This window comes from Acartia tonsa, chromosome 7 (assembly GCF_053477335.1).
Source record: "Acartia tonsa isolate MP-2025a chromosome 7, ASM5347733v1, whole genome shotgun sequence".
NCBI lineage: Eukaryota > Metazoa > Arthropoda > Copepoda > Calanoida > Acartiidae > Acartia > Acartia tonsa.
The window spans coordinates 10510534-10534525 of NC_137266.1; the positions used below are offsets into that span (position 1 = coordinate 10510534).

Consider the following 23992-nt stretch of genomic DNA (forward strand, 5'->3'; position numbering starts at 1 on the left):
GAAGGAAGAGAATCTCAGTGCGTGTTCAGAGTTTAAAGAATATGCGCGCGCTGACGTTCACAGGAGCACACCAAGTGGGGGGCAAGCGCGCTTGTGTGCGTGTGTGTCAAAGTTAAATGTAAGGAAGGGGTCTGCCAAGAAACTTTTCCTTTAAATGTAAAATCTGGAATTATCTGGATTAGCTGTGTATCTGGCTAGCTGGAGGTGCTGTACTCTCACCAGTCACAGTGGACAGTCGACCTCTAGGAGCACACACAATCATCACCAAGGGTATAAAAGATCCGAACAAAACACTTTAGGTCTTAGTTTCAATCTATTTCTCAGTCCTAGTGAAATATGTGCTATATAACCCTAAAAAAGTCTTTGTGTATTTTTTTGAAAAAAGTGAATAGTTTTATAAAATATACTATTCTTTGTAAACGGTATAGAGTGACATCCAATAACATTACTTTAAGGGCAGCCTTTTAAAATATATACTGCACAGATGACATGACAATTAGAATGTTTAAACAAGGAATTACTTTAACATTATTTTAATGCCAATAGAAAAGTACTATTAAAAATTATTAATAACATTTAATTGTAAATTTTTAGTTTTTGAATCATTTTGCAGATTATTCTTTTTTCATGTTTTCTTTATTTCGAACATAACACTTTGTGTTGTTAACCTTATTGCCTAAAAACTTGAATTAAAATGAGGGAAATCGAAATTTCATCTAGCTTCCTTAAAAACCTGTTTATAATATCAAATTCTTTTTTCTTATTGGTTGGGAATAACAGCCAATGGTAGAGCTTCATCCTTAACCCCACCTCCCTTTCATATTTTATCCCAACCCCTCTTCTAAACCCCCCAGGTAAAAAACTGCTTGCATAAATTACAGTCCTCAATGCCAATTTAATGCAAAAAAAATCTAGATAATTTTATATAATTTGAATTTTAATCTTCATAATTTATTGCCAAAATCTTTTAATATATCTTTAACAGATTTTGAATTCACATATTTATAGTTTTTTATGATTTTATTACTGAAGAGATTTTAACGCAAGAATACAAAAGATGTTGAAAAACTGTTTATTTAATTAAATTCCTTTTCCTTGTATCAATGTATAATATTAAAAGGATGTTTGTGTGTATGTCTTCCTGTGTGTACCGAATAATCTCGCTGACCACTAAACCGATAGGGTTCTCCTTTTTATTGAAGCTTTTCATAGGTCCACCTCTTCTTTCAATTGTCCATAAAGGCCTCTAGGGGCGAATCCGCTATTGAAAACACATGATAACTGCTTTTGAATTTTTTTTGCGACTTATATTACAAATGAACTTAAACTAAGGCGTTGAAAGTCTTTTAAGTATTTGGGTTGAATGATCTGAGGTGTCCCAATTAGGCCCCTTACCACACCAGAAGTGACGTGCGGTAAAAAGTTATAATATCTGGGGTGGTAGGTTTCAGCGATGGGAGAGTAGGTCGGACAAACTCTCTCCCTGTCTCTCTCTCTCTCTCTCTCTCTCTCTCTCTCTCTCTCTCTCTCTCTCTCTCTCTCTCTCTCTCTCTCTCTCTCTCTTTCTCTCTCTCTCTCATTTATATCTCTCGCACACTCTCTTTCACTATTCTCTTTCTTTCTTTGATGATGTTAAAGAAATGGTTTAGTACCCGGCTTAATCTGGTGCGTACTGGTTTATTTCTTTTATTTCCTTGTATATAAACATTCTAGTTTTTTTATTCTTTGTGTTTATAGTAGGGTCGCTACGCTACTCATTTCTACGCCCGTCTTTTTCGACCTTGGTTTCCATGCCATAAATATTCTGTTTTTTGATAATCTTCAGTAGTTGAGGTTTTGATCGAGTAATAATATTTATGATGTTAGGATACAATTTAACTTAAACAAAGTAAAAATTTCATACATGGCTTATTGTTGAATATTCTGTTTTTTTTTTTTTTTTGAAAATCTTCAGTATTTTACTTTTTGATTGAGTAAGGATATTTTTTAGTGTAAGGATACAATTTAACTTAAACAAAGTAGAAATTTTATCCATCTTTTATTATCAAATATTCGAGTTTTGAAATCTTTAAAAGTTTATATTTTGATTGAGTAAGGATATTTTTAGTGTAAGGATATAACTTAACATAAACAAAGTAAAAATTTATACATGTCTTATTGTTAAATATTCTAGTCTTTGAAATCTTTAGAAGTTTAAATTTTGATTGAGTAAGGATATATATTTAAAGTGTAAGGAGACAATTTAAACTAAACTAAGAAGAAATTATATAAATGTCTTAATTTCAAATATTCTGGTTTTTTTTAATATTTAGAGTTTAGAGTTTGACTTAGTATAGATATTTTTACTTTAAGGATACACAATTTAACCCGAAGAAAGTAAAAATTTCATACATGTCTTATTATTGAATATTCTGTTTTTTGATTATATTTAGTAGTTTATATCTTGATTCAGTAAGGATATTTATAGTGTAAGGATACAATTTAACTTAAACAAAGTAAAAATTTCTTACATATCTTATTGTTAAATATTCTGTTTTTGATTTTCGTTAGTGTTTAGATTTTAATTGAGTAATGATATTTAAGTGTAAGGAGACAAATTAATAGAAACAAAGTAAAACTTTATCTATGTTATTTTTTAGGGGGGATATGAAATTCATTATTTTCTTTTAAATCTCCAAAGATTATATTTATCTTCTATAAGGAAAAAAACTACACTCTAGGATATTTAATGTTTAGACAAGCAAATTTTATTTTGATTACTAAAAACAATTTTTAATTATTTTAAAAACCCTAGCTTTTAAAAGATCCATGGTTAATTTTTTATTGACAATATTTTTGAATAATATGATTAAAAATAAACCCAAAATTTTATACTTGTTTAAAATAAAATTTTGAGTTGCATTTGGAGCTTCTAATTACTAAATTCAACACTATCCTCTGCGAGAAATATATGCAAGAAATATATATTTTTATTACTAAATTAATTTATTTGTATTGCTGCAGGGACAAGCGAACTATAGGGGTGTTTTTATGAGTAAATCTCCAACTAAGATTTTCATTTTTTAAGGAAATCCCAAAAGTTAATTATAATTCACTTTAAATGAAAAATTTCTTCCTTGTTTCAATAATAACTCTGAAGCAAAAAAGTAAAATTTGTTATTGTTTCTTTACTAAAACCGTAATATTAAATTTTTTTATATATAAACACTTTTACAATACATTGCTTGTATTTATGGTTGATTTCAACTAGAGAGGGAGGGGACACTGGGCTGCACTAGTCCCCAAAGTTATATAATAACGTTTTTTGTTGGCTTAACAACTTTGGGGACATTTATTGATTTTTGATTGATTGGTTCATTAAGTTGATTGTTCAAACTTTTTATGCACTAATTGTAATCTACAGAAAGGGGTAACTTTGTGTGTCATCATTGAGGATGTACATTAATTCAAAATTGTCTTATCCCTTTAGATCCCTGGTTAATGGTTGTATAACAAAACTTTCTCTTTTTAGACGGGGGGGGGGGGGGCAATACAGGTCATTCCATAGTACACAATAACACACACATACACAATAGTACATATGCCTTTACATGAGGTTGGGTGATAGCAAAATTGTATGGTCATGTAAAGAAGACGAAGTTTATCCAAAAAGGACAGACATTACTAATACATTTTGGATCATGTAAAGAAGACGTTTATTTTTTCCGAAAAAGGGCAGAAATTACCACCTTAAGGAACCTAGTAATAGTGTCTAACTTTTTATCTTTGTGACGTAACAAAAATCGAAGGATAAGAGGGGAGGTGGGAAAGAAAACCCTTAAAAAAGAGATGGATTTTTGTTACGTCACAAAGATAAAAAGTTAGACACTATTACTAGGTTCCATCTTAAGATTTGACCTCAGATAGGCTATGTACCAGCTATAATCGTTGTTAAGGTGTCTATAGAAGCTTCTTGGCATAGTTTACAAATAACTCTACACAACCTAGGGGTCTATTTCTGATATTTCGTGTACTTTGAACGAGTACTTTGCATCCTGTAAATTTGTTTTAGTTATTTGTAAAGCATACAATGACGCTTCTGTAGACACCTTAACATTGATTCTAGTACAAACGTAACCTGCTATCTGAGGTCAAATCTTAGAAAGTAATGATTGTTTGTTTGTAGCACTGATTCTCTGAAGTTAGGATTCAGATGCACACGGATGCCATTTAAAAAAAAAACTTAGTCTTTTTTTACATGATTCAAATTGTAATACTATTCTTTTTTAACCATTAAAAAAATAAAAGATAATTTACTGTTTTAAAAGTGGATTTTGTGTAAAATAAAAGTCCCTTTTTCTTAGAATTTAGATTTTTCTGAAACAGAAAAAGATGTTTTTCTATTTAATTTTAGAGTATTTTTTGTACTTAAACTAAATTATTCTATAGAGTGTACTTTCATTAGAAATATTGCATAAGTTTAGCTGAAAAGATTAATCAATTTCATTTCTTCTGAAAAGTTGAATAAGAAGTAATTTTAAGCTAAAACTAATAGACTTAGAATCTGTTACATAGCTAGTTATATTTAACCCATCTGACATTTTCTTATCTATATCAAGTAATTTAGTCAGTGTTTTAACCTTTCTTTTTCCAATTTTATGAAAACACCAATTAGAATTTTTTAAAGATGTTGTATGACACCACTCTGACCTGATTTAGGGTTTAAAATTTTTAGTTGGCCCCTCTTGCCACAACCTGTATATACGATATTTTTTGTTGTTGAAAATTCATGTAATTTCTACTTCAAAATCAATATAAATTACATTTAAAAATGTTTTATTTTTATTTTCATTTTTATCTTATTTTTCAGACACAACGCGATGTTGTTGTACTTGGTGGTTGTTGTTTTGGGTGTGAGCTGCTGTGGTGTGCAGGGTCAGGAGAATGAGTGCAACTTCACCATTGACTGTGCCCAGCTGGAAAAGTGCCAGAATGTTCAGGTAATAGGAGTTTAGCCCATCGTATTATAGACAGCTTTTAGCGGATATTAAAATGAGAAAAAAATATAGGATTAAAACCAGATTTGTTAGCCTCGAGCTACAAATCCGGTTTAATTTTATAATTTGTATTTTAATATTCGCAGAAAAATTGTCTGTAATACGATGCTACACAGGATTTTTCAATATAGCAAAGAACCGGTTCTTATCCAGCGGATATTAATGTGTTTCGAGGTCATACCGAAAACAATAGTTTTCTTGTTTTTTATAGTTCTGACATTATTATTTATTTTATTTATTTTGAAATAGTCGCGTGCCCAGCTATTTACAAATGGGTGTGAAATCATCAGGGATTGAAAAGGGGAAAGGCTGGCCTTGCCATCCTAATTTCAATTGTAAGGAGGTTGTTAAGTCTACACTCCCATACAACCCCTTATCACAAGTAACTGTTTAGAAATCATTGTGTTATTTCACCTAAAATTATGTGGATGATATAGACTTTCTAGAAAAACCATTAATGCGCAAATTAATGTTTTACTTAAATATCCCTTCTAATAAAAACAAGCTAAAAAACCAGCTTAGATGGACCTTCATTCTACATAAATGAAAAATCTTTTGCTTTAGAAGCTTTTTATAGAATCTATGAAAATGACGTCATACGGACCATTGGTCTATTAAAATGTATACCGGCTTGCCATCGGTTATTTAGTCTCTGTATTAGCCTATCACTGGTCATTTATATTGTATGGTGACATTTTTTATAGGCACTGTAAGGACTTTTATGTTTTAGGATGGTTCCTGTGTGTGTAACTTTGGAAAGTGTGTCTCTGAAGGGCAACAGGATACAACAGAGTGCCAGAAGGAGAATGATTGCTGGAGCCAGGAAAAGTGTCGAGACATTGACTGCAGATGCTCTTCATGTAAGTGTTTCCACTGATCTTAAGGGATAAGCCAATGGCCGATAAATTAATATGCATCCCCATTGATGATAACCAAAATTACCACTTCTGTAGATTATAATTATTTGTTGAAACATTTGGACACTCAACTCAATGAACCAACTAATCAAAATTTGATAAAAAATCCCAAAGATGTTGACTAAACGAATAAAAATTTAGAGTGCGTTAAAATCTGGTGCAACGTCCATGTAATTATAGATCGATTATTAATTTCAATTTGACTTTCAAAATACCTATTCATTAAACTATCTATTTATCTATCTTTTCACAATCTATCAATAATATACATACATTTCTATCTATCTATCTAGATAACACCTGTGAGCCATATGACTGTTATGATGTAACTGATTGTTTCAATGGGGCTCATGACTGTGCTAACTATAATGGATATACTTGCCAGTAAGTAATTATTTTCTATTTTTGTACTAATGGATCTCCGAAGAACCGATATGTTTCTTCTTTACAATCTAGCTTCTCAAAGGTCCCGGAAAGGTTTTAAAACTATTTGGGGGTAGGATATCACCACCCTCTCAAAGAGAAAATGATCCAAGAAATAAATGTCAACTCTCCAACTTTTTATGTTTAAAAAAAACGTGAAATGTAAATTTAATTGTTTTCAGGTGTTCTTCCAATGTGTGTGAAACTGTCCTCAGTGAGGATTCTCTAATTAGCTCCATTCAGACAAAAACAGGTATTGTACCTATGCTTAACATTATCATTGAAAAAAATATCAAAATAAGGGATTTTAAGTAAAATATAGGATACAGTAAAAGGACATAGAATTTGAATATAGAGATGCCTTGCTTATACTATTGTACTTAGTTGTCCGGAGAATCATTATTCAAAAAATCAGATGAATAGGATCATCATATCATGTAAAAAATGTTGTTATAAAAGCAGCATATTTAAATGGGCGTACGGACTTTCTGGTAACCGTTATATATTATAGAGTTGCTTCGCCTTTAATAACAGCTGTACAGAGTATACAAATATGTTAAGTACATTGCAATTCATTGACCTACAGATTACTTATGTAAACAAAACCAGTTAGAAAATTACTTGCAAATTTATTGTCTCTTTGTTTAGATGCAATTTTTAAATCAATTTGACAATTTTAATTAGCAAAAGGTATTTAATAGTATATTCTTATTAGAGGAAAATATTTTTAGTTAGTTTTGTAACGACATATTTGCAGAGAGAGAGAAGGCATTGAGCCGTTATTACACAATTCCTCAATGTTTTTTAATAACATTTTTGGTTTAATATCGTTGGGGGCTTTTATCGAATTTTGATTATTTGGTTCATAAAGTTGAGTGTTCAAACGTTTGAACCACTAATTGTAATTCATAGAAGGGGTAGTTTTGTGTATTATCATTTGGAATGTACAACAATTTATCGTCCATTGTCTTTTTTCTTTAGATCTTTGCATATTTGTTTATTATAAGAAAATATTTATCCCTGTAATAATGAAATTGCAATAATTTTAGACGATGAGGACGGAACCTGCAATTTCTCTGATGATTGTAAAGGTGCTGCTGTCTGCCTAAATAACCAGGCAAGTATTTTCATATGTAAAAGTAAGAGGATGTATGTCTGTCTGTCTATATTGTTAGATCTCGCTAAAACTGAACTGATATGGTTCTCATTTACGGTAACGATTCTCATATCTTTCTATCCCAAAATATATTTGTTTACCTTTTTAAAACTAAAATTTAATGCAAAGGTTCGTCAGCCCCACCCCCACCCCCCTCCCGCCTGCACCAAACCAAATGCATCTAAAGGCCTCTAGGGGCGTAAATTAGTAAATTTTGTTTTGTTTGTCCTTTCAGATCATGCAAAACGCTAAATCGATTAAGTTCTTCATTTTAGGAGAGCTTTACTAAGACCCAAAGATATGTTTAAACTATTTTACTGCCCTCCCTCTCCTAAATAAAGGGAGAGGTAGGTTTCGGGTAAAATCCGTAAAGGTGTGTGTTTTAATCTTAAAAATAGTAGTAGAACGATAATATTCATTAAATATGTGTATTTCTTATTGAAAAGAACTAGGTATAGACAAAAAATTCTTAAAAAGTTAACATAAATTTTTATCGTTCTACTACTGTTTTTAACTTATAACACATAACAAGAATGCTATGGGCGCAGGAATAACATCAATAATATGTTTCAAAAATTAGGATGCTAGCTGTGTGTGCAAGGATGGAAAATGTATGATTGATGAGCAACCAACCTTCAGGGGCACCGAATGCACCAACCATACCGACTGTGCTTGCAGGTAAATACCGACAGACAGACAAACAGAAATTTAGAATATTCTGGAACGGAGTAGTTTCAATTTGGGGTGTATAGTCCCCCCCCCCCTTCCTCATCCCCACTTAAATATTAAACAGTTTAATACAAATATCTTTCACAGTTAAAAACTATACTTTTTTAAAAAATTCAGGTGTTTTTGGGATCTTACTGGACATACACATACATATATATTTAACTACATCTAGTGTTTTTTAGTGAAGATTCTCTGTAATTAACCTTGTTTGTCCGTACGCCAGTCAGTTAAGGCAATGTTATTTTTTTGGCTACTATGTAAGATGGACTGCTGATTTCTTGATAATTCATCCACTTGTTCCGCCGGTCTGGCAGTTATGCTGCAAACGACATTTTTAATTTTCGTGGTTTTTCTATTGCTTGTTTTTTATTAATTGTTTTGTAATTTATTTAGAGATGACCCAGATAACTGCTACTGCAGAGCTGGATATTGTAAGGAGGTTAGTATTAACTATATTCTACTCAGGGAGGGAGGAGACATTGGACTGTAAATTACACTGGCACTCAAAGATTTCTAACCACGTTATCTTATTCTTTGCCTTAAAAACTTTAACTTTTTAATCTACAGAGGGGGTAATTTTGATTATTTTGATTGGGGATGTATATCAATTTATCGTCCTTTGGTGTTATTTCTTTGATGAGTGACTCAATAGGGCCTACGGGATGGGTTTCCATCCCTTGAATGCTTTCTTCCTCCCCCCTCCCCCAAATATCTATGATTTATATTAATGTTAATATTGTTACAGGAATCCTGGGAGTGCCACGGGTATGAAGACTGTGGCAAATATCCCAAGTGTCAGTCTATCAGCTGTCTCTGCTCAACAAGTAAGTTATATTTATAAAGTCCAGTCTATTAGCTGTCTCTGCTCAACAAGAAAGTTATATTAATAAAGTCCAGTCTATTAGCTGTCTCTGCTCAACAAGTAAGTTATATTAATAAAGTCCAGTCTATTAGCTGTCTCTGCTCAACAAGTAAGTTATATTAATAAAGTCCAGTCTATTAGCTGTCTTTGCTCAACAAGTAAGTTAAATTATTAAAGTTCAGTCTATTAGCTGTTCCCTGTTGAACATCTAAGTTATATTAATAAAGTCCAGTCTATTAGCTGTCTTTGCTCATCAAGTAAGTTATATTAATAAAGTCTAGTCTATCAGCTGTCTGCTCAACAAGAAAGTAATATTATTAAAGTCCAGTCTATTAGCTGTTTTCTGTTGAAAAAGTTAGTTACATTATTAAAGTTCAGTCTATTAGCTGTTCTCTGTTGAACAAGTAAGTTACATTTGTAAAGTACAGACCACCCCGAGAAGAAGGGGACGTGGGTTCTGCAGCCCCTAATTTAGATTTTGGAAAAACTGCCTTCCCCTTTTTTTCTAAAACCTGATATATCTGATATCCTTTATAAAAAAAAAATATTAAAAATGTATGTCACTCTTTCTGGATAATCGCTGAACCGATATGGTTCTCCTTTCAATTGTAGCTTAATAATTAAGACTTTGCCTCTAGAGGCCGCCATTTTGTCAAATATTTGTAATATTTTTTTTAAATTTAGATGACCTGTGCGAGCCTTACTATGAATGTACCACCACTGATGATTGTTTGAACGGAGGCTATGACTGCGCTACCTTGTATGAGGGATACACTTGCAGGTAATCCCATTTCCACTGGATTAAAACCGGTTCAGAGCCATTATGAATAAAATAAGAATTCTATCACAAATAATTTTCCATGAAAAATTATGCGACAGTTAGAATTAACCTCTCTTTCATTGTTCCAGGAATTTAGTCTCTCGGGATCAACAAAACAGGGATTAATCCTATAATTTATATTTTCCTATCAGCGGACAACTGTTTATAATACCATATAATGCCTTTTTTGTTTTCATTACACATTTCATGCTAGTTTATAAACATTTCTTAGTTTTTCTCCGAGGAAGGGAGGGGACAATGGACTATATATTTTTTACAGAAAGTCCTTTAAAAGTTCTGCAATAATTTGACTTAACAGTCCTTGTTTTTTGCTAATCGAATTTATTTTTTTCAGCTGTGAAAACTTTTTCTGCAACTTGAAGGCCGTTGACTATTCCAGCTACGATTTTCAGTCTGTGCAGCAGCATTCTGGCAGCGACTATGAAAGCAGCGGCAACGCTGAATCTGCTGTCAACTATGATTACTACCAACAAAATTATTAACTATTTTCCAGTATGGCTTCGAAACCGATCAATATCCGCTGGATTATAACCGGTTCTAAACCCAAACTGAACAATTATGTATCGTATCATGTAATGTCCAGTTTTATACGAATATAAAAATGTACAATAATAATATTAAAACCAGTTTTGTTGACCCTAGCCTTCAGTATCTCGAGGCTAACAAAACTGGTTTTAATCTTATAACTGTTCTATTTAATATCCGCGGAAAGCTGTTTATAATACGATGCGATAAATAACTATTACTATGGCTTCACTGACTTGTTTCCAAAACTAAAAAAACAACAACCACTAAGTATATTTCATCAAAAAAGTCTTACTTACTTTTTAATTATATGAGTATTATGTTGGAAATGAGACTGAACTGCCATTATTAGCCATATTTAAAAAGGACAAGCAAAAAAAGCAGCTATAACTTTCAATATTTTTTATGAAAGATTTAATTTAGAGAATTGCTTTCAGGGTGTACCAATGTATACTTTTTGTCTTTGTTGTTATAAGAAATATGCATATAGTATTGTGATATATTATTATTATTATATACACATCAAAATGATTATAAGTAAAGTAAAATTTTTAAGCACTAAATTAATTAATTGGAAAACTTTGATTATCAAGCGACAAAATACTCATAATGCACCGCTAAATTTTTTACTTTGAATTAGCCCAACCAGTTTTTAGATTTAGCAAATTGAGTATTTTAGGCCTTCTTTTCATTTTTTTCAAATGCTTTAAAGTTTAACTTTATTTATAATCATTTTGATGCCTATATAATTGTGTACAGTTTGTTTCAAGTTAAACCGAAGTGAACTTTTACTTAGTCAAATATTTAGTGTTTCCTTCCCTCTACAACCAAAACTTCATCTCTCATATTGTTATCAATCATATCAATTCTCTACAGAAAATTACCTTCAGTACAACTATTACATTTTTCATTACACATTTTAAAATCATATTTTCATAAGAAATGAAGCATTTTTTCATACATATTAAAACAGAATACTTTCAGATAAAATCATTTCAATTTCATTTTTCTTGTTATTCATTAATCATTTCACATGTAACAAGCATTTCATATTCAAAATTCTATTTATTGCCACTCCACTAGCTGAAGTACAAAGAACTCTTTCATTTTAATTCCATTTTTGCATGTTGCCATCCTTGTTTTTCAATTATTCACTTCACATTTCCTCATGTCTCATAAATTTTAAAATTTGTCGTTATAATATATCATTTTTATACTTTACAAATAAAAATTTATAAAAAAATGTTTTTTTTCATATTTAGAAATTTTAAAAAATTTATCATTAGTCATAATATGGTCCATCTGACCCCAAAATTCGTCAAACTTAAAATAGATTCCTGTTAATACGAAATTAAATAAGTGCGAAATGTTTACTGGATAAGGTTTCTAGAGACCTTATTTTATCCTAAGGAAAGAAACAACTACTTATCATAGGTTTTGTCATGTGCTTTACACTATTTATTTACAGCCGACGACTTATGCAACAGAAATGGAAAAAATATGCCCTTTCCAACCAAAATCTGTACACTATTTCAACCATTACTATGGCTGGGTTGTCCTTCACCTGTTATTCTATTGGCTGATTTAGATAGTAAGTCTCTAGATTATCTCTATCAATTTACCTTATACTAGCGGCTACGCCCCTAGAGGCCATTAGTGGCACTTTAAATTTTGTTTTGTTCATATCTCTACGATACCTCTTTATTGCTTTCAAATTCTACGATATCTCTTTATGTTTCGATCAAGTCTCTAAAATATTTGAATTTTTTCGTTTTTTTTATTTCTTCTGGGAGGGTGGTGCTACCCTCCCCAAAAATAGTTATAAACCTTCCCGGGACCTATGAGAAGATACCCTGTTAAGAAACCCGATCGGTTCAGCGGTTAGCGAGATCCTTCGGTACAGACAGACATACACACATCCTGTTACTTTATTATAAGGATTTTAACCTCTAAAATAAAACATGAGAAAATGAGTAGTAAGATCTCGGAACCACTAAAATACTGAGAAAAAAAACTTGTATCGTGTCACAAAAGGTCAATTATTTGATCGATTCCGCTTAATAAAAAGGTAAGTAATCCTATTTTTTTTTTCATTTTTCTTATCTGATATACATATTTACTAACGAGTAAGGTGACATTAAGCTGTAATTTACACTGGTAGAATCTCGATGTCTGATTAGTTGGCTAAAAAATCTGGGAACTTTAATTAAATTGTTATTGGTTACTTGCATCTAGTGTTCAAACTTTTCAATTTTCGATTTTAGACAGAAGAGATAATTGAGTTCGACGAAGCCCATTTTGTTCCGAATTTGTATCACTTTTGAAAAAAGCGACTCCAGTTACGTCATATTTTTATTCCCGAAAAAGGGAAGAGGGGAAGAAAATCTCTTCAAAAGAGATGGGGAAAACCCCCTTTTCTCTCATCTCTTTTTTCTTCCCCCTTCCCTTTTTTTTCTTTAGGGCAGTGCATCAATTTACCTTCTATTGTCCTTTCCCTTAATAGACCTGATTTTCACTAAGACAAACTTTTTTACTATATTTTCAGGGCTCGGCAGCCACGCGTCGGTAGCCTGTAAGCCTGAATGGGAAATTATCCTTTTTCAATTTTAAAAATCAGCTGGAAATCTAAACCTGACCGAAATATGGCAATTACTCTTTTCTAAAAAGAGAGGGGTAGGTTTCTGGTAGAATCCGTAAAAGTGAACACAGTAATAGTGTCTGACTGATTATGACGTAACAAAAAAAAATAGCCAATGAGAGGCCATTATTCACCAATGTTAAAATTTATAGTGGCCTCTTATTGGCTAATTTTTTTTTGTTACGTCATAATCAGTCAGACACTATTACTGTGTTCCGTAAAGGTGTGTGTTTTAAGGCTTTAAGATAGTAGGTGAACGATAATATTCACAAAATATGTGTATTTCTTATTGAAAAGAACTATAGACTTTTTTTTTTTTTTAAGTTAACATAGATTTTTATCGTTCTACTACTGTTTTTTACTTATAACACATAACCTTTACGGATTTCACCAGAAACCTACCCCTCTCTTTCTCAAAGCATCCAAAATGGGTGAAATTAGAGGCTTAGTCGCGGCTGACACGCAGCTGCCGAGCACTGTTATTTTTTATTCTTGTAAATTATATTTTTACTAGCGTCTACGCCCCTAGAAGCATTTAGGGGCACTTAAGGTAGGAGGGGGAAAAGTCAACCTCAGCCTATTTTGAATTTAAGTTTCAGAGTAGAAAAATATTTTTTTTTGGGGGGGGGTGAAGATGCCCTCCCTAAAAATAGTTTAAAACCTTTCCAGGACCTATAAGAAGCTTCACTGTAAAAAAGACTAATATCGGTTCAGTTGTTAGCAAGATGCTTCGGGACAGACAAAAAACGCTTACTACTTTATATAATACTAGCGGCTTCGCCCCTAGCATCTAGGGGCTTTGTCCCAAGAGGTTTAATCAAACCAATTTTTGTATTTTAGATTTCAAAGAAAAATTTGAAGAAAAAAAAATTTTTTATTTTGGGGTGGGGGTAGTCGACCCCACTATTTTAATTTTATTTTTAAAAAGAAAGTTTTATTTTTTTGGGGGGTGGTGTAATTTTATTTTTCGGGGGGGGGGGTGTCCCACCCCAAGAAAATAGTTATAAACCTTCCCAGGACCTATGAGAAGCTACCCTGTAAAGGAGAACCCGATCTGTTCATCGGTTAGCGAGATCCTTCGCTACAAACAGACCGACAGACACCGTTCTACTTTGTATTATAGACTAGCGGTTTAGCCTTTAGCCTCTAGGGGCTTTGCCCAAAGAGGTTTAATCAAACCTATTAATCGTATTTTAGTTTTAAAAGAAAAAATAAAAATTTGGGGGGGGGAATTTTTTTTGAGGAAGGGGGGTAGTCGACCCCACTATTGTAATTTTAGTTCTAAAAAGAAAAAAAGAAATATTTTTTTGGGGGGAGGGGTATTTTTAATTTTTTTGGGGGTTGGGGGTGTCCCCCCCCCCCCCCCAAGAAAATATTTCCCGGGACCTATGAGAAGCTACCCTGTAAAGGAGAACCCGATCGGTTCAGCGGTTAGCGAGATCCTTCGCTACAAACAAACAAACAGACATCGTTCTACTTTGTATTATAGAGGATAAATACTCTCATAGTAATAAAAACATTTTCTATTAAATGATAGTAATTTAAGGAAAGTATAAATTTGGAGGTAGAATGACGAAGCATTTTCAAAAATGTCCTTATAAAGCTTTAAAAATGTTATTCAAGCGTTTAATTCATAATAAACAAAATAAGAAACAAATAAATAAAAATTCTAAATTTATTTTTGCTATGCAAATTAATAATTTTCATTGCAAGAATAAGATATCTATTGCTTTAGGGTATGCTGTGATTTTCCTTAAAGTACAAAGTGGAGCACAGAAACACCCCTCCCCCCCTATTATTTCATTTTTTAAAAAGTATAGGGAGGGAGGGTTGAGTTTTACTTTAGGGCAGTTTAGGTTAGGTTGCATTGGTTACCGGGTAGCCTTGCAGGGTTAGGGTTCTTTGCAGTGAAGAAAAAAAATTACCCTCCCTCTTATTCAAAATTTTAGAAATAATAATAATGGTAGGGGGGTTAGGTTGTATTGGTTACAGGGTAGCCTTGCAGGGTTAAGTTCCTCTGCAGTGAAGAAAAAACTACCCTCCCTTTTATTCGCATTTTAAAAATAAGGAGGGGGGGGGGGGGTTCTCTGCTTGCTTGCACTTTGATGGAAGACAACAGATATGCAATGTACTCTGACGGCATCAACCAGAGAGCAAAGTAATTATAGTAAAGTAATATCTTAAACTGTTTTTTTTAAAAGAATTCTTGTATAGAATAGTTAGAATATATTTACCATATTGTCTGTGATTGGATATAGAATATCCTAGTACAGAAAGTAATAAGCATTTTTATGTCTGTAGCAAAGGATCTTGCTAACCAATGAACCTATATGGTTCTCCTTTATAGTGAAGCTTCTTATAGTTCCTGGGAAGGTTTATAACTAATTTGGGGGAGGTTACAAGCAACCCCCCCAAGATAAATCGCCCCTAGAAAAAAAATTACCGGCACCCAAAAAATCAAAAATCTAAAATAAAAATTGGTTTATCGAATTCAATTTCTCCCTCCTCAAGTGCCCCTTGAGCCCTCTAGGAGCGTAACTGCTAGTACGTAGATATTAAGACAAGGGAAAAATTGTCGTCAATTCAATATGGAACGCATTTATTGGTCAGCTCGTTCATCCAGTAGGAGGTAAGAGGATTGGGTAAAGGGGGTGGGTAGGGGATATCTTTATTTAAGCCCACTACGATTTTTACTTTATACGAGAACATGAAATAATACATTAACTAATTAGACTGTCTGTCATTCAAATTTTGGCAAGCCACTGTAAGACGATTTCTAATTCAGAGAAGCTTAACACATTTCTACTAAAGTAGTTTAATGTTTGTTTAGATCTTTTAACTACGTAAATTCCATTTAAAAAAAAAAACCTTTATATTGGTCTTGGGAAGATTTCAGGCTATTTGAAGGGTGTAAGTTATCCCCTCCCTAATTTAAGGTGTGTTAAAAACCCTTTATCTATAATAAAAAGTAGCTTGATGTCTGTCCGTCCGTCTGTCTGTCCCTTAAGATCTTGGTAACCACTGAAATGATTGGATTCTACTCTTCAGGGAATATACCTGCTGGACCTGTGTTGGTTTTAGGCTATTTTTATAAAACAAAAAATCAGTCCACCCATTTTTTTAATGTGGTGGCACCAGATGTACTTCATTTTTTTTAAAAGAGCCTAGAGGCTAGCGGCGAAGCCGCTAGTATATTAAAAGAAAAAAGGCTCAAAGGGTAACGGGCGAAGGTTTTTATATGCCGTTGAAATAAGGATATTATGCTATAGTTGAGTGTGCTTATGCTTTGCAGCTACTTTCATATAGAATTGTGAATCGATTTCACCTTTTTTACTATAATACTAGAATTTGTTGGAATGATTAGCAGTAATTGTTAATATGTGGCAGAATTTGTTAATACAGATTTATTTAATATTTAATTTAGTGAATTTTGTTTATTGTGAATTTCAAGACGCGAGGGAAAAGGTATTTTCAAAGACTTTAATGTATTTCAAAGAAAACAGTAAAAGTGTCTGACTATGACGTCAGAAAAAATTAACAACTAACCAATGAGAGGCCGCTATATATTTTACCAGTGTGAACACTGGCTTCTCATTGGTTAATTGTTAATTTTTTCTGACGTCATAGTCAGACACTTTTACTGTGGCCTATTTCAAATGTGTTTTTAAAAATTACAAGGTTGGGAACATCCATAAAAGCGAAGCTAGGAAAAGTTGTAAAAAATGTTGCTTAAAATATTGAACCTTGTTTACCTAAGAATTATTGTTAAAAAATAAGATGAATAGGATAATAAAAAACTTGGGGAATGTCCCTTTCGTGTCAACGCCCCTTAAGGGGTTATACATCGTATTTTAAAAATGGCTTTTGATAGGTTATTTTAGGTTAGGTTAGGTTTTATTGGGTTAGGTGATCGCGCCACAGGGTTAGAGCCCCTGCAGGGGCTAAAAATAAGAGAAAAGCTACCGTGAAAAAAATTAAGAAACGCCCCTTAAGGAGCGTTGCCAAGAAAGGGACTATAACCAAAATTTGTTGTAAAAAAGTTAACATCAGCATGTTTAAATTGGACGTATGCACTTTCTGGTAACAATTATAGATTTATTACACTTTATAAATTGTACCTAATTTTTACAGGATTCATAATTTAAAGTTTGAAATCGCAAGGACAATTTTAACAAGCCTAAATTAACAATAATAGCCATCTGACGGATGGACAGAATGACACTAAATAGCTGCTCTAAAAGTAAATTTATCCATTAGTCATTCATAATTTGTGTGCTTCGCTTTTTATGGATGTTGTCATCCTTGTATTGATTGTCTTGTTTAGATAATTCTAAGTGGATTGAAACGACCCTCAGAAGTACAAGATCTTGGCCAGGAATATATAAATGTAGCTGTTATAATTGCAAATATCCAGTTAGTTCTCATTTGTGACGAAGCTACTCAATAAGTTATACTTGTCTATACGTCCTTCTGTCTGCAATATTAAGTGGTTGTTATTTTTATTATGAACAAGCAAGAATCTTACTTTCCAGTATGACTTCCAAACCGATTAACATCTGTTTGATTAGAATTGGTTCATAATTTTTATTTTATATTCGTGGAAAATTGTTAGTGATAGTATGTTATACATGATTTTTCAGTATGACTCAAAACTAATTATAATACGGCGCAATAATAACTAATAGTAATATATACATGTTTTTGTTCAGTGCAGTTTTAGGGGGGGTGGGGGTGAAGTATTAACCTCCGTAATCTAATATATCTTTTTGAATTGTGGATGCTTCAGGCCTTGCACGTCCATGAATATTATATTTTATCTGTAAAGCAGGCCTAGTTGAAGTAGGCTCTCACGTCCATGATTATATTTTATTTTAGTAAAGCAGGCCTAGTTGATGGAATTAAAAGAACATTTGCAAACTTTTTAAACACAATGTTTTTGTCATCAGAGGTATGGAAAACATTTTTTTTGTTTGTGGATCGCAGTCACAGTTTGTTTTGTATATCTTAGGTTTGCTCACTCTGATTGTCTGCAAGTCTGTAGTTCTTTAGGTCAGGTTAGGTTAGGTTACATTGAGTACTGGTTAGCCCCGCATAGGGTTAGACACAGGGAAAAATTATGTCTGTATTTCCATTCAAGAATTTTTTGTGCTACTTATGGATATTTTAATCCAGTTTTAATAGCTAAGCTACACTATAATTCACTTTGTCCGTCAGTACGTCGTAATGCAATGGCGGAAATGCGTTTTTCTTTTCTGCTTTTGAAGGTAGACATCAGAAATTTTAGGTGAAGATTTCCTGTATCAATGAGCATTAAGTGTATAATTTACCGTCAGTAAGAATATTTTTTATTAATATTTCAGAAAGATTCCGTAATTTCTAAGAATTTTTTCACATTAATCAACAGTATATCTTGTTTATAATTTATTTTGTCTGTTTGTCCTTCCATGAATTTTTAGTGCCTCGCTACTTAGGGATGTTGTAATTCTGTTTTTTTGTTGCAGGGAACTGGAATACAATTAATATTACTAACAGATGAGGAATCATATCCTACTGTAAATAAAATTCTCTACCATAACATAGGTAAATTTTCAAACTCGAAGATTTTCTATGATAAGGGTCTGTTCGTACGTCCCATAGAGAAAATTTTCCTTATGGTACGTCCGTTTATAACAGTTAGCTCTTATTGTTAATATTAATTTGCTAAATTGAACTATTGACTCCAAACTTTGCATGATGATTTCTGCAACAGTTAAAGTTCGATTTAGAAAGCGTAGCAATTCTATAATATTAACAAGAAACATTCTTTAAAATATGCTGATTTTTATTTTTTTTATCAACCTTTTTTAGTATGATATCTTTATCCTCCTTTTATATAAGGCTCAGTACGAGGTGCTCTATTATCACTATTATCTACAATACAAAATAGCTTGATGTCTGTCCGTCCGTCCCTTAAGATCTCGGTAACCATTGAACCGATTGGATTATACTCTTCAGGGAATATACTTACTGGTCCTGTGGTGGTTTTAGGCTATTTTCTTGGGGGGTGGGACACCGACAACCACCCAAAAAAAAACAAAAAAATCCCCCCCCCCCATTTTTTTGTTTATGGGGAAGTTAGTTCACATAAAACTACTGGCAGCACCAGTAGTACTTTATTTCATATTTATTTAAATTACCTCTTGGGGCAAAACCTAAGTGAAAGGGGCGAAGCCGCTAGTAAACTTTATAAAGCATTACTACTATTTACCATAATCGTTCTTGTTTTTAAGGCAAATATCTGAGCTTAAACGCTGTGATAAGAAGAGATGGATTAACTTCGTGGAAAAGAAATTTTATTTTCCCAAAATTAATTGTCAATTTTGTCGACTTAAAATATATTACTGAGAGATATAGGTAAGATTTTAGTGAATTAGATAGAGGCGCAAAAGGGGGGTTGAATAAAAAAAATGAATCAGACTATACAAATATATCTATAATACAAAGTAGAACGATGTCTATCTGTCTGTGTGTTTGTATGTTTGTACCGAGGGATCTCGCTAACCAGATAGGTTCAATGTTTAACTTTACTTGAATGGACATCAAAAACATTACTACTTTATTTAATAAGATTTAAAATTAATAGGACAGAAATTGATGAAATGAAACCCTTATTTTCATTCAATAACAAAGGTAAACTATCATTTACTTAAAGTTCAGAAGCTTTTTTATAACTCGCTTTGTCCGTCCTTTTGTCGTGATATACTCGTTGTTTGTTTATTTGTAATTTCAATTCTTTTAAAAATCCTCTAAAGAAGGTGTATCAACTATTTTTTTTATAGCTAGCCGGTTCTTTTAGTAAGTAGTAGATGTAAAATTTTTCATAGAATTCAGATATGCAATCGGTTTTTTTTGTAGACCTCTTATTTTTTAAGTAATTTAAGTTTTAAAAAAAAAAAATTAAGTCGATTTTAAGGTACTAAAATGCAACAAAAAAAAGAAAGAAAATGGTCATTATGAACAAAAATAGTAAGATCTTTAATTTGACACCTTACTTTTTCAATTCTGTCAGGTAATTATTGAAAAAATCGATTTTTTTAAACCCACGAGAATAAAAACTTTGAACTTAATTTTATTATTTCACAAATAAAAAAATATGGGTTCATATATACCATTAGAATCAGAAAAATATTACGAATCCATTGTAAGCAAAATTGAAAAAAAAAGTTTACAATATAGTATATAAACTACAATAAAAGGAATTATATGAAAATATCATATTATGTTGTACAGGCAACGTCTTAATTCTTCAATTGAGTATAAAAATGGGAAGGGGGTAAAGAGGGGGTAAAAAAGGGAAAACAATAGTGTTGTCTGAACAAAAAAAATAATTGGCCATTTCTGTAATTTTTTAATTTTTTAATTTTTTTCAATTTTGCTTACAATGGATTCGTAATATTTTTCTGATTCTAATGGTATATATGAACCCATGTTTTTTATGTCTGTTTGAGAAAATATTTAGGTCTAAAGTTTTTATTATACCGAGGTTAAAAAAATAGATTTTTTCAATAATTACTCAACAGAATTTTAAAAGTAAGGTGTCAAATTAAAGATCTTACTATTTTTGTTCTTACTGACCATTTTCTTCTTTTATTTTGTTGCGTTTTAGTACCTTAAAACCGACTTAATTATTTTTTTAAAAAACTTAAATTACTTAAAAAATAAGAGGTCTACAAAAAAACCGATTGCATATTTGAATTCTATGAAAAATTTTACATCTACTACTTACTAAAAGAACCGGCTAGCTATAAAAAAAAAAGTTGATACAACTTCTTTTATGGAAAAATCTGCAAATGCTATTGTTATTGTCAGTATTAAAGACAATACTAAAGATTGTAACTTACTAGAGATGCATGAAACATGATGTTCTACAATTAATCTTTTGTCATTCATTTTCTACTAAATATTTTAATGCCAGTCTGTCTTTTGTTGAACTTGAAATTACATTTAAAAGTTATGGTTTTCTCGGCTGTTTTTAAGGAAAGTTGTCCAAAATTTTAGATAATGCTTATGGATAATGTGATTCTTGTTTAGATGTGATAACTACCAAGACAGAAAATCCCAATGTAGTTATGGGATTATCCCCCAAATATTCGGAGGTAATATTTAACACTTTTAATGCATCCCTCATTCTGTCTGTACATCTGTAACGCTTTGTTGTTCTTTGTGTAACTCCGTTTTTCTTCATCAAATTGCATATTTTTTGTTGTTGTTGAAATACTATAACCCTTTTATCAGCTACAAATCAATTCATCTGCAAATTTTGTACCTTTATGTTAAAGGTTTAGAACATAATGTACAAAGGTTGTTTTTCTTGCACATTAAAATAGTTTAGTTTTTTAAATAAATAAATATTTTAGAAATATTAACATATATGTAATAATATTGTGAGTTTTTTTTAGTATAGACAGTAGTAATTGGGGGGGGGGGAGTAATTTTCTTAGCTGTTATTTAAGGTAGACTTCTTACTTTTTAGTGAAGTTAACTTTCACCAAAGGGTATCTAGAAAAAGAATTACTTCATTTGTAAGTCACGTTAAAAAATATATAAATATTTGTTTTTATTCCATCCTTCTTTTTTGTTTTTGAACATCTGCATTATACCTCATTGTCCATTTCTTCATCCATATTTATTGTGCTTCACTACTTATAGATGTTATCAACCCTGTTTTAGAATTTACTGTACATAGCCCCATACTATGGAGAGGTATTTACTGGGTTGGACAGGACAATAGTTCTATACATATACCTTGATATTTGAACTAGTCATAATATTCCACACGCCACAAGGTTTTGTGATGTTTCATTCACACATTTTTAGAATTGTTGGCCTGATGAGCATTCCCTTGTCCCTGAAATTTATGAAAGAATATTTTTTAAGGATTTGTTCTACATAACCCCATTCTTTGGAAAGGCATTTACTGGGTTAGACAAGCTAATAGTTCTAGACACAGACCTTGATATTTGAACCAGGGGCGTCTAAGCTTTTTATTTTTTTTTGGGGGGGGGGGGGTTAAAATGAAAAAATATTTGGGGGTGCCTACGGCACCCTCAAATTCGTTTTGGGGGGAAATCACCCCTTTACCCCACCCCCTTGGACGTCTATGATTTGAACTAATCATAATATTCTAGACACCACTAGGTTTCGTGATGTTTTATTAATATTTTACAATAGTTGTTGGCCTGATGACCATTCCCTGTTATCAATAAAAGGTTATTTTTTGCAGGATTTGTTTTACATTGCCCCCTTCTATGGAGAGGTATTTACTGGGCTGGACAAGCTTATAGTTCTTGATACAGACCTTTACATCGAGCAAGATTTGGGACTACTTTTTCAAGAATTTCATTTAATGGAAAAGTAAGATTTTGACAAGAATGCTAATCTGTAAGTTTTAGGATTAGTTGGTTTGTGCAATAAATACTTCTTAACAGCGCAGCTGATCACTCTACGATTAGGGTATAACTGTACGTCATTATGACACAAAAAAAACTTTATGATCTCATTTTTTAGTGCACAATAAAACGACATGCACACATTTAAGGAAATAATTCTCATGAACTTAATGGTCCCTTTTACACGCGAAACTTTTCAATAATTAGGTGAGTCGTCTGTTACAGATAGCTCTTTAAATTCATTTGGACATGTTAGAATTGTTCTGTCGATTTCAAACTTTGCATGGTGATTCATATAACAGTTAGGTAAGATTTGGGACGTGTAACAACTCTATAATCGTTACCAGAAAGTCCATAAAACATTCTGATTTTTCAACTGTTTTGTATGATATGCTTAATTATCCCATTTATCTTATTTTTGGAATGTACAATATTATAAGCGAACCATCTCCAAAATAATCAAATCCTAAAAATGAAAGTATGCCCTTTTAGCTTCTCTTGGATTTACGCTGTTCTTATGTACAATTTTGTTTAGACTTACAAATTAATGTTCTGCTTATTAAGTTCTATAATCAGAATTTTTGTTAGTTTGTCCTTCCTTTTCCTTTTATGTATGTTGTCATCTTTGTTTAGGGAAGAATTAATAAGCATAGCAGACGACCAAGCTGGATATTATATAGAACTGGCTGCAAAACTATTTTTCAAGGCAAGCTATTCCTTAAAAAGAGAAGCTTTTCTACGATAGGATGTGCCCGTCTTTGTGTTCAAAACAAACTGCAATGATCTGATGGTAAATTTAGGCATTTTAAATTCATCCTATAGATCTGAAAAAAAATGATTATTTTAAAATTTGGTATATTTATAACCAGAAACTATTCCTAAATTAATTAAAAGTTTTGATATTCTAGCTTTTAATTCAAAATATAGTTTTGGGTTTTTTAATCATAAAATCATTTTTTATTTATTATGCAAAAGCAGGACTCGGCAGGCAGCCACAATAATATTTATCGCAATGTATTATAGACAGCTTTCCGCAGATATTAAAATAAAAAAAAACATGAGATATAAATCAGTTATATTAGACCCAATGGGCCGAAATACCGAGCTAACAAAAATGGTATTAACTTTATGACCTTTTTTATTATTCGTGGAAAATGGTCTTGTAGTACGATACTACACATTTTTTACTATGGCTGATAACTGGACTAATCCACCATATATTCTTCAGTTGCAAAGACACACTTAAACAAGGATGACAACATCCATAAAAGCGAAGCACTGAAACAGTAGGACAAACGGACATTAACACTTGTATAGTGTCTAAACTGAATAATCAGAATATAAAAGTATAAGAGTCAAAGCAAAATTGTAAATAAATTTGTTGAAAAACTGCTTGATACAGGATGTTTATGGACATACTTACATTTTTAGGACTTG

At 32.0% G+C, this 23992-nt stretch overlaps 2 protein-coding genes across 2 annotated transcripts; both read left to right on the forward strand.

Moving 5' to 3' along the window:
• Positions 1-1644: 1644 nt before the first annotated feature.
• Positions 1645-10908, forward strand: LOC145324801 (uncharacterized). The gene is made up of 11 exons (XM_080167443.1): positions 1645-1665; positions 4850-4979; positions 5767-5896; positions 6247-6337; positions 6559-6629; positions 7426-7493; positions 8113-8210; positions 8655-8700; positions 9007-9085; positions 9808-9904; positions 10299-10908. The coding sequence occupies exons 2-11, from the start codon at positions 4860-4862 to the stop codon at positions 10444-10446; spliced, it is 948 nt and encodes a 315-aa protein (XP_080023569.1). The 5' UTR covers positions 1645-1665; positions 4850-4859; the 3' UTR covers positions 10447-10908.
• Positions 10909-16480: 5572 nt separating this feature from the next.
• On the forward strand, positions 16481-23326 carry LOC145324810 (uncharacterized). Its single transcript, XM_080167478.1, has 9 exons — positions 16481-16592; positions 17452-17540; positions 18003-18075; positions 18629-18707; positions 19397-19520; positions 19750-19796; positions 21198-21262; positions 22390-22520; positions 23189-23326. Exons 1-9 carry the CDS (start codon positions 16506-16508, stop codon positions 23298-23300), a joined length of 807 nt encoding a protein of 268 aa, XP_080023604.1. The 5' UTR covers positions 16481-16505; the 3' UTR covers positions 23301-23326.
• The last annotated feature ends 666 nt before the right edge of the window (positions 23327-23992 follow it).

Coding starts and splice junctions, on each gene's coding strand:
- LOC145324810 (XM_080167478.1), top strand. CDS start 16,506: ATGTGGCAGAATTTGTTAATACAGATTTATTTAATATTTAATTTAGTG. Junction 17,541..18,002: donor GTTATAATTGCAAATATCCA/GTTAGTTCTCAT, acceptor ATTTTATTTTAG/TAAAGCAGGCCTAGTTGATG. Junction 19,521..19,749: donor TATATTACTGAGAGATATAG/GTAAGATTTTAG, acceptor TAAAATTAATAG/GACAGAAATTGATGAAATGA.
- LOC145324801 (XM_080167443.1), top strand. CDS start 4,860: ATGTTGTTGTACTTGGTGGTTGTTGTTTTGGGTGTGAGCTGCTGTGGT. Junction 4,980..5,766: donor AAAAGTGCCAGAATGTTCAG/GTAATAGGAGTT, acceptor TTTATGTTTTAG/GATGGTTCCTGTGTGTGTAA. Junction 8,211..8,654: donor CATACCGACTGTGCTTGCAG/GTAAATACCGAC, acceptor TAATTTATTTAG/AGATGACCCAGATAACTGCT.